This window comes from Colossoma macropomum, unplaced genomic scaffold, assembly GCF_904425465.1.
Source record: "Colossoma macropomum unplaced genomic scaffold, Colossoma_macropomum, whole genome shotgun sequence".
Classification (NCBI taxonomy): domain Eukaryota; kingdom Metazoa; phylum Chordata; class Actinopteri; order Characiformes; family Serrasalmidae; genus Colossoma; species Colossoma macropomum.
The window spans coordinates 7,684,664-7,699,560 of NW_023494808.1; the positions used below are offsets into that span (position 1 = coordinate 7,684,664).

A 14,897-nucleotide genomic window follows, 5' to 3' on the forward strand; every position below is an offset into this window, starting at 1 on the left:
TGGCACTCAATTACACTGTGTAATGAGACACTGATAACTGTGCAGTGCTTACTATAGTGGTAGAGATATTAAGGGGTTTAAGCAGTTTGAGCATGATAGTCCACTATAAGACGTTTGCTGGGTTGCTGGGTTCAGGCAGTTGGGTAGTTTTGCTGGGTTGTTTCTCTCCCTCACTCACCCCATTACCCAACATCTGGGTTAATGGTGTGAACCAGTCGCTGAGTTATTTCCTTTACCCAGCAGTTGGGCTACTGCATGCTGTCTCCACTAGTTACCTTTCTGTGTGTATGTTAAGTTTAAATGTCTAACATTTACAGCAGAGAGCAACAGACACATTTGGAAGTATCACAGATTGTTTGAGTGTTTGTGATCAATTTTGATACATTTCCTAAGCTTGTGCCCTAATTTCCTACAACCTAGCTAGCTAACTCTATCGTTGTAGAATAGAATACCACCTATTTTAATTCTTATGGTCATCCTGCATGGCCAGTCTATCTAGCAAAGTATTCAAATTCAAGCTAGCTGGTGATGCAGCTGTTACCTCAGTAAAATGTTTGGGCTGAGGGGAGAGTAAACGTTCATCGGTTTACCACATAGATCCTTGTTTTCAGTACTGTTTATGATGTTTTAAAAGTACCTTGTTCCATTATGATGTCAAAGTCTTTATTATTGACTGAAACAGCAGGCAGACAGGCAGACGGACAGACAGACGTGAGAAGTGAGAATGAATGGGAGGATGGTGTCATATTCCGAAAATGAAGTAATTATCATTACCAAAACTTTATTAAAGTATTAAAGTATCAAAGTAATTCACTCTAAATCATCACTGATTTTCTCTTAGACACAAAAGATCATTACTGCAATGAAGATACTGCACCAGTTTCTCCCACCACTAGTTTGCACGTCCTACTGTGGAAGAAGCCAGAACTGTAAAGCTGGTATGTAAAATATCAAACTAACACCAGCTTCTAACAACCTCAGCCTTCAGAACTAAATGTACTGACTATTGTAGGTTTGCACTGTATAATATCCAATCCAAGTTCTGACTTTTCAGTGTCTTCATTACTCTGGGACCAACATACTAAATAAAATAAATTAAAAAAAAATCAGAGAAACAGAAGGAGACCTTCCTCTTTGTCTTGGAGCTTGGAACTGGATTTGTCAGTATTTTGTACTGTGAATGAGCAAGATTTGGAACAGACTCCACAAGTCTGACAAGTCTGTTTCCAATCTTATTGTTCTGATGTGCTGTTTAGTTCAAGAAATTTGATGGAATTGTGAAATTATCAATAATACAATGTCAAAGAGATTATTATTATTATTATTATTATTATTATTATTATTATTATTACATTAAATTAATCCAGCACTGTGCAAAACAACCCCAAAGTTGGGTCAATTTAACTACCCAGCATAATGGTTAAATTATTGCAAACAACCAGTCGTGTTAAAATAACCCAGCATGTGTTCTGTCCGATTTTTACCCAGCGCTGGGTTGCCACATAACCTAAGCTGGGTTGTTTTCAGCCCAGCATTTTTTAGAGTGTAATTTTTAAATCAGAGATATCGGATTGCTATAGGTATTGGAACTGGTTTCAATATGGTTATCAAAATAGCAAAAGCTGTAAAGTGCCACTCACAAAATAAATACAGACACATACAAAAATAAATATAATAGAACATCACAAAACACATACTATTTGGATGTATTTTTAACAAAAACAGAGTTATGTGCAACACTTTCTCATTAGGTTGAATCAGACTTTTGCCAGTGTTCTGTAAATCTTGGCAAACCTAGAAACAGTTGCTACAAAAGAATGCAGAACAAGGACAGGTCAATTTAGAAGTTTAGAGTTACTTATGTATTTATCTAACGATGCTAAACAGCTTCAGTCTAGGTCACATGACCTTGTACAGTTTTATACTCCTCTGACCTGTAGTAATGTACCCCAATGCTACAGGGCGTTTCTCCACTCCTACATCTTCCCACTGGTTGGCTTTTTCCAGGAAATTTGCTGCAAGCAGAGGCAGGACCATGGCCATCAGGTTTTGTTCTGCACATCCTGAAGGCTGCCTAATCAAAGACTCTAGACCCTTTCCACTGATGGCCTCTTTTATCAGCTGTGCCATCGGTCTGCCTGCACACACACACACACACACACACACACACACACACACACACACACACACATACAAACAAAAAAAAACACACACACACATGCCATAATATCAGTGTGTGCCATATCAAGATGTATTGTGTCATCATTACCTGTGGGGGCTGAGAGGCAGGGCTGCTGTTTCTCTGGACACGTGCAAGTCATTATTTCCCTGAAGGACATCTGAGACTGACTGTGTAAGGAGCACTTTGATAAGTAAAAATGTGACTCTCCTAGACAGTCGGGGAAGGGGCTGAGGCTGGAGACCCTTGTGTGAAATTGTGTTGTGCCTTGGCCTAAACAGGCCATGTTTCAGTTGAAGTATCAGGTTTAGTAGGTTAGTCCTACATTTAGCTTCCCAGTCAGCCAATTCCTGGGTCAAAGTCACACTGATGGGGAATGAGGGTACTCACCCACTCTACCTGCCTGCCTTTTTTCCCACTCTTTAGCTTCCTAGACAGCCTATTCCTGGGCCAAAGTCACACTGATGGAGAATGCAGGTACTCTCCCACTTTTTTTCCCACTCTTTGTTTCAGGAAACAAAGGAAGGAAAAAAGAAGCAGGCCAGCTCAAAATCAGGCATCCCCTCAACGTGCTTTATTGGGCTTTCGTGACTCAGGCTCACTACCAACGGGATGGACTGACTTGTCACCAAGACCAGTCTGGGAGAACAGACTGCAAGAGGAGTTGCCGGAGCTCAGCTGGTGAGAGTGGGGTTTAAATCTGAATCACCACTCAGCTCACAATAGCTTTATGGAGCCAGGCTATTGTTGCTGCTGTGTTAGTTGTTTTATCAACTGGATAAAAACATTATACCACTCACCTTCTGCCACAGTCTCTACAAATAGACATATATCCAGACCCTTTCAGCTACAAAGAGGAAGTCAACAAGGATGCCCTCTGTCACCCTTATTGTTTTGTCTTTTTATTGAACCCTTGGCTGCTTCTATCAGACAGTGCGATAAAATCTCAGGTATACAGTAAAAGTCATACCACCATAAAATCAGTCTATATGCAGATGATGTTTTACTATATATCACTAATCCTTCACTGTCCCTTCCATCAGTTCATCAGATCAGATCTGATAAATAAGTATAGTAGGGTGTCTGGCTATTCCATGAATTGGTCCAAATCTGCCTCTAAGTAAATTCAACTGGGATGACGAGGTCTATGATATACCATCTGAACATATCACACAGTCTATTAAATATCTTGGTATTCATATCTCTTCTAACATAAATGATTTGTATAAACTTAACTACATACCTTTTAATGAAAGAAATAAAGGATAATCTAGAAAGGTGGCATAAACTACCATTAACTCTAATTGGCCAAATATCAGTAGTTAAAATGAATATCCTCCCTAAAATCAATTATCTGTTTTCTATGACCCCTGTTACCCCACCGTCAGCCTGGTTCTCCTCTCTTGACAATGCAGTTACTAAGTTCTATTGGAAGCACCAAAAGCCTCGAATCAAGTTAGCTACCCTCCAGAAACCTAAACATCTTGGAGGACTTGGAGCCCCAAATTTCTACTACTGCTTTCTATCACATCAATTGCTTTACATTAGACATTGGACAAGTAGCTCAAACCAACCCTGGCAAGACATTGAGGAAAGTTTAATTCAAGAACTGGACATTAATAGTATTCCATTCATAGACAAAGCTATAATTTATAAATACAGTACAATAAGTACCACCCTGAATACTTGGTGGAGTTCAAACAAAATTCTTAAATACAGCCACTGTCCCTCCAGTCAAACTCCTCTGTGGAACAATCCCATGTTTTTAATAAATAACAAACTTTTATATTCTTAGCCTGGAAACAGAGAGGAATAACCAGCCTGGCACAGTTGTTCTCTGGTGGCTTGCTCATGACCTTTGATGACATCAAAGAAAAATACAATATACCAGATAATTGTCACTTTCAGTATATACAACTCAAAGATGTTCTAAAGAAAACAGTTAACAGTGAAAATTTCTGCAATCACACTCCTCCCCTACTTAAAATTACACTCCCTTAAACCTCAGAAAATGTTATCATAAATATATAAACATATAGCCTCAAAGGACAACACAACCTCACTCCCAACTAAAAAATGGTGGGGTGTTGGGTGGTTGTGGTGTCAAATCACCTTTTATCTATATGATCATTAATAAATGATGAGTTGTGACATTAATAGTGTAGTTAAAAATATAAAAAAAAATAAAAATAATAAATAAATGATGTCCCCTGGAAAAGGGGTGGTGGTGGTGTGGCCAAGGAATGTTGGCCTGGGAATATTTAAAAAAAAAAATCCAGGACTGACTGGATATACATAGTCAAGTGAAAAAGTAAATACATGCCATGTAATGTTTTTCTTTTTTGAACATTTGTGTACGTATCAGTATTTAATCTTCAGTTAAACAGTATATATAGATAAACATTATTTAATAGAACGAAAAACAACAGAAATTTGACTTTGCAATCATATATTTACCAAAAAATTAACTGAGATTTTTTGGCTGTTAAAAAAATTAAGTACACCCTGGCTTCAGTAACACATATGGCACCCTTTGGCAGAAACAACTTAGGTGTTGTAGGTGTTTCTTATTCCTGATGGCAGCACTATGCTACTCCCAGAGTGACCATGGTTAGACAGTAAAATGACAAACTGACATATCAATAAAGTAGATAGCCACACAGTCAGAGTGTCTTAATTCCCAGACCATATATCACACATTTGACCGATTAATTTTAATACATAGATTTAGCAATGTTTAGGTGTTTTACCTCTTACAGCTATGTAGGTGTACGCTTCTGTGTCTGGCATTTGATTATCCAGGAAGGACCTCCTAATTTCTGATCTTTGTGTTCCACCTGATAAAGACAAAATAGGATTTACACACAACATGTACAGGTGTTGAAGAAATGCAGCTGCAAATCGAGGATTGTTATTCCATGTTTAATATGTCAGAGTCAGACCATTAAGACAATGAAAATGAAATGTTAAAAGCACTTTTATGACTTAAATTACAATTATGAATATTGCACACTTACACTGAAAATTTGAATGTATATTTAATTGGCATTTTCAGATTTGCTAATGAGTTAAAAAAAAATGTGTGGAATATGCTGCCGATTTGGATTTAGAAGACTATAGAAGATATCTAAACACATCCTGCTCAAAATAAGAAAAGATCTGGATGACCCAGAAAAATCTGTGCTAGAACTGCTCAAACACTGTTCAGGCATGCAAAGCAAAACCCCTACATCACTGCCAAGGACTCGCAGGAAGATTTGGGTAGCACTAGAATAGTTATGCGTAGGCCATCTGTGCGGTGTCATTGCACAAACATTTTCTAGATGGCATTTTGGAATCAAGTGCTGTGGACTGATAAAGTAAGTTTTTTGTAGCTTTTTTTGTGTCACTAGCTGCTGTGTATAAAATAACAAGTCAGTGTATATGAAATAATAGGACAACATGTCCTCAATTATGTCCTGTAGGGTTTTAGATTCATCTCTGTTGCATTTGTCACTGTAGTTTCAGTAAACTGAAAGGTCTTTCAGTCACTCACCATGTTTGACAGGCTCCAGAATTAGAGTCTGCTCTCCAGTAGACCGCAGAATACCCTGGGTCTGTCACCACAAAAAAAAAAAAAAGACAATAGGTAAAAAGAAAATAAATACAGTTACTCTACACATATCTTCTTCACTCTGTTGAACTCCTTACAAACAGTTTAAGAGCAACTGGTTCATTTATGACTTTTCAGCATCACTGACAACCAGGGCTCAACTATCAAATCTTTTCGTTTAAAAAAATAGAATTTCAAATGCTAATTTTCAGATATGATTTTGAATAAACTGCTTAGATATCACTAGTCTGTTTGATTGAAATGAAAAGAAGCTAAACTGGGGAACTCCGGGGCCAATATGCTGCAGAGATTAGCATTTACCCTCACCTAACACTCTAAATTCACTTTATTACGGCTTTGCTAATTAGCTGATGAGCTGAATCAGGTGTGTTTAATGAGGCAGTTTGCTGAAGTCTGCAGTGTTTTGGCCCATGGGGGATAGAGCCTGACACATGTGGTTTAGACTGATAAACAAAACTTTGCTTCCTGATGCATGGAAGTGTATGCTTTTGTAAAAATAGGTAAAAGTAGTGGTTATTCAAATGGCTTTCTTGTTCAGAATTTCAGCAAATATTCATTGCAGCCACCATGCATCATTTTCATCTTTTTATCTACAACACTAAGAGTTTGAGTTCATGCCAAAACAAATCATCGCGGTCAGATCAAAACCTCATCTCTCTTTTTTCCAGCTATTTTTTTTTCTTCTTCATCATTTGAAAAACCCAGGTGTCCCTTGCATGGTAAAAATGTAATAATAACTGGGCCAAAAGAATATCTTGATACATTAATGCATACTGTAATATTTCCTTCTCCAGAAAAATGACAATTTAAGAGATCAGACATTCCAAATGCATCTAGATATTTTACAATCACTGTCTTGTCAATTTTAAAGAGTACGTAATTTAAAATGACTATATTATAATAATTAAAAATAAAATATATTATTTTAGTCCAATTATACAATTTTACATTATATTTCTGCTCCTGTTCATTATGGATTTTTGTTGTCAGTTTTTTTTTTCTCTATTTGTTCAAGCAAATAAACCATAAATAGCTCACCACTACTTTCAGTTGTTTCCGCACACCATCTGACATTCCATTGGGTTCCTTGATTGTCACCTCGATTTCATGTTCGCCTTTAACCAGCGGGATGATAACGAAGGGAACAGCGCGTGATGATTTGCCAGGTATGCTCACGGTGGTGCGATACTTCTTTTTATAGCTGGCCAAACTGCATACAGACTGAGTCTCCTTCAGCTCCACAAAAACCTGCATTGAATGAAGGAGTTCATATAGAATGAGTTCTACAGGTTAACTATGGTGCTGGATCACCAGCTCAGTTCAACATTCTGACATCCACATTAGATGTACACTCTTAAAAATAAAGGTCCCTAAATTATTTAGAACCTTTACATCAAGTGGGTTCATTTCAACTTTAAAAAGATTCTCTACACCAACATTACAGAAGCAGTTTGTTAAAGAGTAATGATTCCCCAAGCTCCTTAGTGGGAAACCGTATGGTTTTATGCTCACTGTAAGTGCTGCTGGCTATATTTGCCTCTTTGATTAGTGCCTTGCTTTGATCCCTGCAAAAGAAGCCTTTTCAGACTCTGAATATTTGTTGTTTTATAACCTAGGCAATGCTAATCTAGATTTTTGCTAACGTGTGTTACGCTTGGTAAAGCCCATTTAATGTTTCTCCATGTTTTGGAAGGAGCTTGTTTAATGTGAGTGCTTTACCACATGTTTGTGACCTTATCTGTGCATTTAGGGTTAAGCTTCCAGCCACTCCTGTATCCTCAAGACACTCTTCACGTAAGTCTGAAGGACAACACAGGAGAAAGTGGTGGGAGGAAAGGGTCTAACTGAAGAGTATACACCAGAGTAAGTTAGTGGTGCAGAGTGGAAGCGGGGCAGGGAATGGAGCAGCATGATTTTCCTTAGAGCGTTGAATGACTTCTCAGAAAGATAAAGAAAATTGCATTTAAAGCATTTCCTTTTGTTTACTCTCAGCAGTTTTCTTACTTGTGATTGGGCCATTGCTTCAAGCCTACTGGAAAAAGCTTGTGTAGGGCAGAATGTTTAATTATTTTTTTGTTTAACTACAGACATAAATGAAATAATTCATCTGCACATCTGCGGGTATCGAGCATGATCTCATTTACATGTTTTCATTTCCAGGAATCTCAATAAGTAAACAAGAGCAGGTACCTTGTATTTCTCCCAGTAATGTTATTCTGATTTCTTTCGCTATTATCAACCAACCAATTAAAACATCACTCTAAAAAATTTTTGGTTCATGTGGGTTAAATGGACTTTGGACCCCAACGATTGCCTTAGCCACCTGATTTATACAGTCCTAGAATCGCCACTTTAAGAAGTGATGTAGATTTGCACTACAGTACTCGTCATGTGTGCCGATATCTACGTTGAACCATTACATGAATCATGCTGGTGTCATGATTACAAAGAGATATATTTCAAATACTGAAAGGTTCTTTTTCAAGAACCAAAGTAGTTCTTCTATGGTATTTCTCCAATGAACTCTTTTCAGCATCTTTATTTTTGAGAGTGTGACAAACAAAATAAAGAAGGATAAACCACCCTATTGAGTAGAGAATTTCCTAAGTTGTGAACGACAGCCTTGATTTCTATTTGCTCGTTGACTACAGCTGAATAAGGCAACTTCAGGTCGACAAAGAAACCCTTCTGAACTATAAACTCCACTGAATCTGCCACACAAATACCTGAGAAAAGATAGAAAAAAAAATTGTGAAGACACAGGACATAAATACACATTTCACCAGTAGTCATTGAAAAGTTGTTAAAAAAATGAGTTCATTATCAGTTTAATATACAGCAGTTAGTTCACATATAATGAGTAATAAAGCTGTGAACTACTGACAAATTAAACTATCATTTGACATTGTACTCAATTACGACTTACTAAGTACTTAATCAGTAACTAAAGCCTAATAAGCAGGTAATTAACGTATAATTATTAATGCATATTTAAGTGCTTATTAGCATATAATTACCAATTAAACTGCGACCCTTAATGTAAAGTTTTACCAGCCTTGGTTTAAAAATTGCCAATAAAAATCAACCACAATTCGGCCAACTTGGCTGTAAAGAAATCGGATTCAACCATAAAAATTAATGGTTGATGCATGCGTACTGTGCTGTAACTCACCCTAATTCAATGAACACAGCTCTGCCACTTTTTCATACACACACAAACACACACACACATACTCGCAGATACACACACATACTCACCATACTCGTTAGACATGCTGATGGCAGTCATCACCCAAGTGGTGATGGATTCTGGAAATCTCTGTTTTGTAGTAATGCCACTGTGTAAAACAAAGTCAGACTACAGTTTTAGTCAAAGTGCCCAAATCTGACATTTTTCTTCTATTTTTTTCCCCTGATATCCAAGATAATAACAAGGTAATAACAGCGCAAATAGTACTAATAGCAGTAATAATTCATTTTTATATGGCCATTTTCCAACCTCTGTTTATCTCCTAGAGTTAAACTGACCTCATAAGTTTACATAATCAGGCAGACTTAGTAAGGTGTGTGCCATTTTAAAATAAAACATGAGTAATCAGGCAAATTTACACATTTCATCATCAGGCAAAACACAGCAATAAAGAAAATGCTGAGATGGTCCCAGTTCAAATTTTTGTTTACCCTTACTCCTTAATACTGTGTATTGCCCCCTTTAGAATCAATGACTGCGTGACGTTTTTTTGTGATAGCTGTGGATGAAGTCCTTTATTTTCTTAAGTGGTAAAGCTGCCCATTCTTCTTGGCAAAAAAGCCTCCAGTTCCCATATATTTTTGGATTGTTTTGTATGAACTGTATGTTTGAGTTCTCCCCAGTTATTCTCCAGTATCTTCCTAAGTTTTTTTCTAAATTGGTTTTCAAGAAAGGTCCTAAGGTCTACATCAGATTCATGACGCGTTCTTAAACTGCAGGACTGTTCACACTGTTTTACACTTATGAGTGTGTGTAGATTCTGCTTTTACCTAAGAACAAATCCCAAATAAGAAAACACTGGCAAATGTCAGAATCTTCATGAAAACTATGTGTGTTTTTAGAAGAAATTTGCTCTTAAGAATGGCTGGTGAATGAAGCCCAATGATGTTGATTGTAGATTTATGCATCAATGCACTTTTTGTCATACTTAACATTTGGTAGGCTAGCAAACTATACTGTATTCCTAATGTTGCAGTTTAGTGAGCAAAACTGTTTTTGTAGTTGATCACTCTGTTTTCTGTTAAAACTCAATTCTTAAATTCTCCTACTGACCATTTCTCTTTATCTTTGCATTGAGGGAGCACTTCATCCATCCACATCCAGCTCTCAGGAAAGTAGGAACGTGTTGTAAAGTCATCAAACATGTCATCACCGTCTTCCTCCTCGCCTTGAAAAAAAGAAACATTGTTTAATATTTTACATGCTTAGATTCATTTCTCACATAATCTTTCTGATAAAAATGATAAAGATCATCACAGCAGTATACAAAATATATCAGTCTTGGTGAAAGTGCATTCTTCAAGTAATTTCTAAGCATCAGAAAAACAAATTGTGTCTAAGTAAAAGTATTTGTTATACAGTGTCAATGTCAAACAATCAATAAGGTTTGTGTATACACAGTCCTGTGCAGAAGTTTGAACACCCCTCATCAATATAGTTAAAATAGTTCTATGAAACGTTCTGTAAACATTTGGGAAGTAGGGGGGACGAGTGCCATCTGTTTTCCATCACCTTTTCACCTGGTTTTAAAGCACAGAGACAGGTTAGCTTTTTGTATATTTGTTTTGTTTTGCTCTCAGGTTTAGTTAGTTTATTGAAATCAGTAGTACTTTTGGCTGTTACTTTGGCTTACGCTCGTCCCTGAAGCCATCGCCCCCATTTAGTTTAGCCTCTCGCAAACTTGCTCACTTTAAAGACAATCTAAATGAACCTGCAGTTTTCTGGTTTCAGTGGTGTCAAGCATTTGGTCTGGCAGCAGGTCTAGGGAGAGAGCCCACTCTCATTTTCTGTTAAGGCCTAACCTTAGACTGGGTCGTAACACAGAAAAAAAGACATTTCCAGACATTTTATGACCTTAATTTTTTTGAAATCTATTTTAAGACTTCATACATTTTTTTTAGGCATCCACAGGAACCCAATGCTAAAGTTGTACTATCTACACCACTAACTGTACTGTAAATTTAAAAAACACATCGTTTAGAAGAGACCCCACTGAAAGCCAGATTGAAATTCACACACTTTGTGGGTATGTTTTTTATATTCCAAAAGTGCACTAATGTATATATTTAAATGCATTTGATACATTTTAAATGCATTTTTCATATTTCACCATATTCTTTCATATGGGAAGAGGTGATTCTCAGCCAAATGTGAAAGTGAAAAACACTGAAAGAAAACTGCAGTATGTATAGAAGTGGGGATAACTTGTAGAATTATATGCTTTTTTAGATGAGGAGACAGAATTGTTTGGCCCCCATGAGCTGGGAGAGCAGCTTCAATGTCTCTTGGCATAGTTCCTATGCCATCGACTGTCCAAGTCTCTGGAACATCAATCTGCCAATATGTATTACCTTAATTGGTGTTTTGATGATGGTGGTAGAGAGCAGTGCCTAAACTGTTCGTCCAGAATCTCCCTTATGTGTTCTATTGGATTAAGATCTGGTTCCATTAGACAAGGGCGCACAGCGCATGACCGGTTTGAAGGAGGCAATGCATCATAAAATTAAGCAGAGCTGAACTTTATGCAAATGAATCTGGCCAAAACAATGTGTTTCCCCAATCAGGAGGCAGGTGGTGTTTGCATGATTTGTGTCTGAAGCTCAGTGTATGAAACTTCAAATTTTCAAATGTTCCCGTGCAACATGGAAGACCAGTGGCCAAAGCTTACATATTACAGATGTAATACAAAATTACATTAAAAAAATCATGTTAATAAACTGATATGCATGATGATGACTGCAAGTGATAATCAATAACCTCTGCCAAATATGGAAATTTGGAAAGTATTAGGTCAATAATACATGCAATACTTTCTGATTATTCAGAAACAATAAAAACATTACATGCATGAATATTGAGCAAAGCTGCAGATTAATTGGCTTTTGCAGTTAACTGAAGGTGGGTGATGCATTCACCTCTGTCACTGAGCTGGACCAGTTTAAATACACCATAAAGGGACAAGTGGATCCAAACCATGTGAGCAAAATGCTCCCCACAACATCACAGGGTCACTAGAGCCCCTCACTCTAGAGGTCAACGGTTTACATCTGTTTGTTCTCTTGGTGTGCGCTGCACGTACAATTTCACTTACATTTAGGCCTTGTGTAACATCCTTCGATATAAAAAAAAAAAAAAAAAAACAATGACTACCCAAGAAAGGTATTCAGGTAGGGGCCCACCAAACATTTGCACACAAGGGCCACCAATTTGATGCTCTGGGTCTACTTGTATATAATATATAGTAATGTCTCCTGTGGTGGTGTGTCTGTATTTATTTGTATTACTTGTTTACTAAGTATATTCTCTTTTGTCGATTTATATATGTACCAGTTTCATGTAGATGCAAATGATCTTTTGGTATCTTAAAACAATCTGCCAAAATCCTAGACCTCTGTAATAAAACTTGAATGAAAAACATAAGAAAACGAAACTGTAAAGCTACGCAAATAAAATTCAACTGTTTCCCAAAATTTAAGTTAGTTAGTAATAAAGGTTCTGTGCAGGTACATTTTTTGTTCATCAAGGTACAAAGGATGTGTTCCTTCAAAGATACAACCATGGTTTTAAGGTCCAGTTGTGCACCTTAAATAAGTTTTTCCAGGTGAAAAGTATGTATTTGTACCTTTTCATAGCCAAATGTTTTAAAACAGAACAATAAAATAAAGAGCCTGGAGACGAGACGGGGTGTGTGGTGTCAATACAACTTAGAAAATATAAATGTAATAGCAGAGGTTCCTTACTTCTGGCAAGGATCAGCTCCTCCTGAATTGCCTCCCGCTTTACCTCGGCCAGTTTCTTGCAGCAACTCAGGAAAGCTTGACGGCAATCGTCTCCATCCTCAACGTACTCAGCTCTGCGTTCACACGTGTAACCGAGAAAATTTTCCACCATTCCATCCATGCAGCAGTGCCTCAGGTCCTCACTGTAACTCCCCACTGCATAAACAAATGAGTGAAGAAAGTTGTTTACACTCACACATTTACAAAATGGTCCATCGATTAAGAGACTGACCCAACAGTTCTTCAGGGGCATCGCTCCAAAGAACACTTTTTGGCACTATTGATTGCAGTCTTGGTGGACCACAGATTAACTTAAAGATTTCTCAGCTCACAACTATCGTGTTTACTTATATTCAGAAAAGATGCATCTTATCAGGGTGTCTAAAGACATCATGATTGAAATTTAATAGCTTCCCAGATAGAGATTAAGCTTCACAGCTTCTCCACTGACAGGAAGATTCTTTTCAGGGCTAGGCTTTCCTTGTCTGGAAAATCTACTATTTGAGACTTCCTACGACCACTTTATATGTAATTTAAGAGACCAAATTTGCAGTGAAAACATATCAAATATAAAACACTCTACAATGTACCTTGGAACCATATCGCTGTCTTTGTGTATGCGAGCTTAAAAGAATGGGTGTGTCATGATGTCAGATGTTTTCTAAAAAACTTAAATGCATCTGGCTGTGTCCTAAAATCAAAGACCACATAAATCTGAATGTATAAATTTAAAATGTATTTTGAGAGAGACTTTTTAAAAACCTAATGACACCTTATTTCCAGGCCAGCTGGTGCAAATAGGCAACAGTCTAAAGATACCCCTGACCAAGACACAGCCAGAAACAAGCATCTGAGATCTGCATGCAAAGGTACACAACACACATAGATTATAGGACCAATATGGAAATGTCCAACTGATACTGATAGCCAACTATTTAGCAAAAACACTGCATAATACTGATAGTTTAGTAGTTTTAAAGACTAGAAGTAAACCATAAAAAAATGCTTCACATTTTCTTCTTTATACTTAAGAAATAGTATTTTAGGTTAAAGACTACACATAGAAACATCTCTTCAGATACACTTCTTAGGCTATTGTATCTGCACAGGGTAATGGTCACTCATGAAAGATCACAGACCTATTTGCGATTATGTGGAATTTTTCTTCATACCTGCTTAACATTAAGTGCATTTTTAAACAGAAAATGTTTCAAGACGTGTGAATACAGTAAAAAATGTTGTTATTGGCCGATGTTGTTATTGGCTGATGTAGGCCCTACTGAATCTGAGAACATTGCATAAAGCCTTCTTTCACAATCATAGGTTGTACTGACCCAGGGTCTTTTTGAGTTCTATTTTGGTGAGGTCACGTCGTTTTCTTTTTTGTTCAGATGAGCAGGAGGGCTCTTCACCAAGGGAAAGAAAAACAGAACAAGAAAATGAAATGTGTTTCATTCATTTTTAAAAGATAAATGTGCACAATACACTGGAATAACATTAACATCTCATACTCAAAATAACATAAGTTTGGAGGTAATTAGATAATTCCAGATATGTAAGTTAGTATAAATTCAGTGCTGCTCCTCTGCGCTAAAATAATTTCCAACAAACCTGACACTGCTTGTTTCGATTGGAGTGTTTTGTTCTGCCTTCTTCTCTTAAAATCAAACCAAAGGGAATTTTAAACTGTACTGTAAACTTTAATCAGTCACAAAACACATTTCCAGAAAGAAAACCTATTTACTTCTTTTTTCCTGCATGTTAAACTGTTCTTTCAGCAAATTCCATGCATAAGTTAACTAAGCTTTTGTTTTCTATGAAGATGACTAAATTCAAAAATCAATATCACTGTGCGACAGTCCCAAAATAAACAAAATATCACATATAGCCCTGCTGCCATACCTCTTCTGTCAGGGGTGCTTCCTGCAGAATTAGACATGAACAGGACTCCTGCATCATAGAAAACTCCCATACTGTCTTTGCCACTGCCAGCTGTACAGGCAAGGTCATGCTTCTCAATGGTGTCCCAGACCTAGTGATAAGAAAACAAGATATATACTTAAATATATACATACA

General features: G+C 37.1%; 1 protein-coding gene across 1 annotated transcript in view; it reads right to left on the reverse strand.

Moving 5' to 3' along the window:
- Positions 1-14,897, reverse strand: part of LOC118797790 (complement C3-like) — a 63,848-nt gene that overhangs the window by 30,286 nt on the left and 18,665 nt on the right. The window contains exons 15-24 of the mRNA XM_036557057.1: positions 14,724-14,853; positions 14,156-14,227; positions 12,783-12,977; positions 10,096-10,210; positions 9,051-9,130; positions 8,376-8,518; positions 6,831-7,040; positions 5,715-5,775; positions 4,930-5,016; positions 1,935-2,138 (exon numbers count right to left, since the gene is read on the reverse strand). Coding sequence (XP_036412950.1) covers positions 1,935-2,138; positions 4,930-5,016; positions 5,715-5,775; positions 6,831-7,040; positions 8,376-8,518; positions 9,051-9,130; positions 10,096-10,210; positions 12,783-12,977; positions 14,156-14,227; positions 14,724-14,853 — 1,297 coding nt within the window. The remainder of the gene's footprint in view (positions 1-1,934; positions 2,139-4,929; positions 5,017-5,714; positions 5,776-6,830; positions 7,041-8,375; positions 8,519-9,050; positions 9,131-10,095; positions 10,211-12,782; positions 12,978-14,155; positions 14,228-14,723; positions 14,854-14,897) is intronic.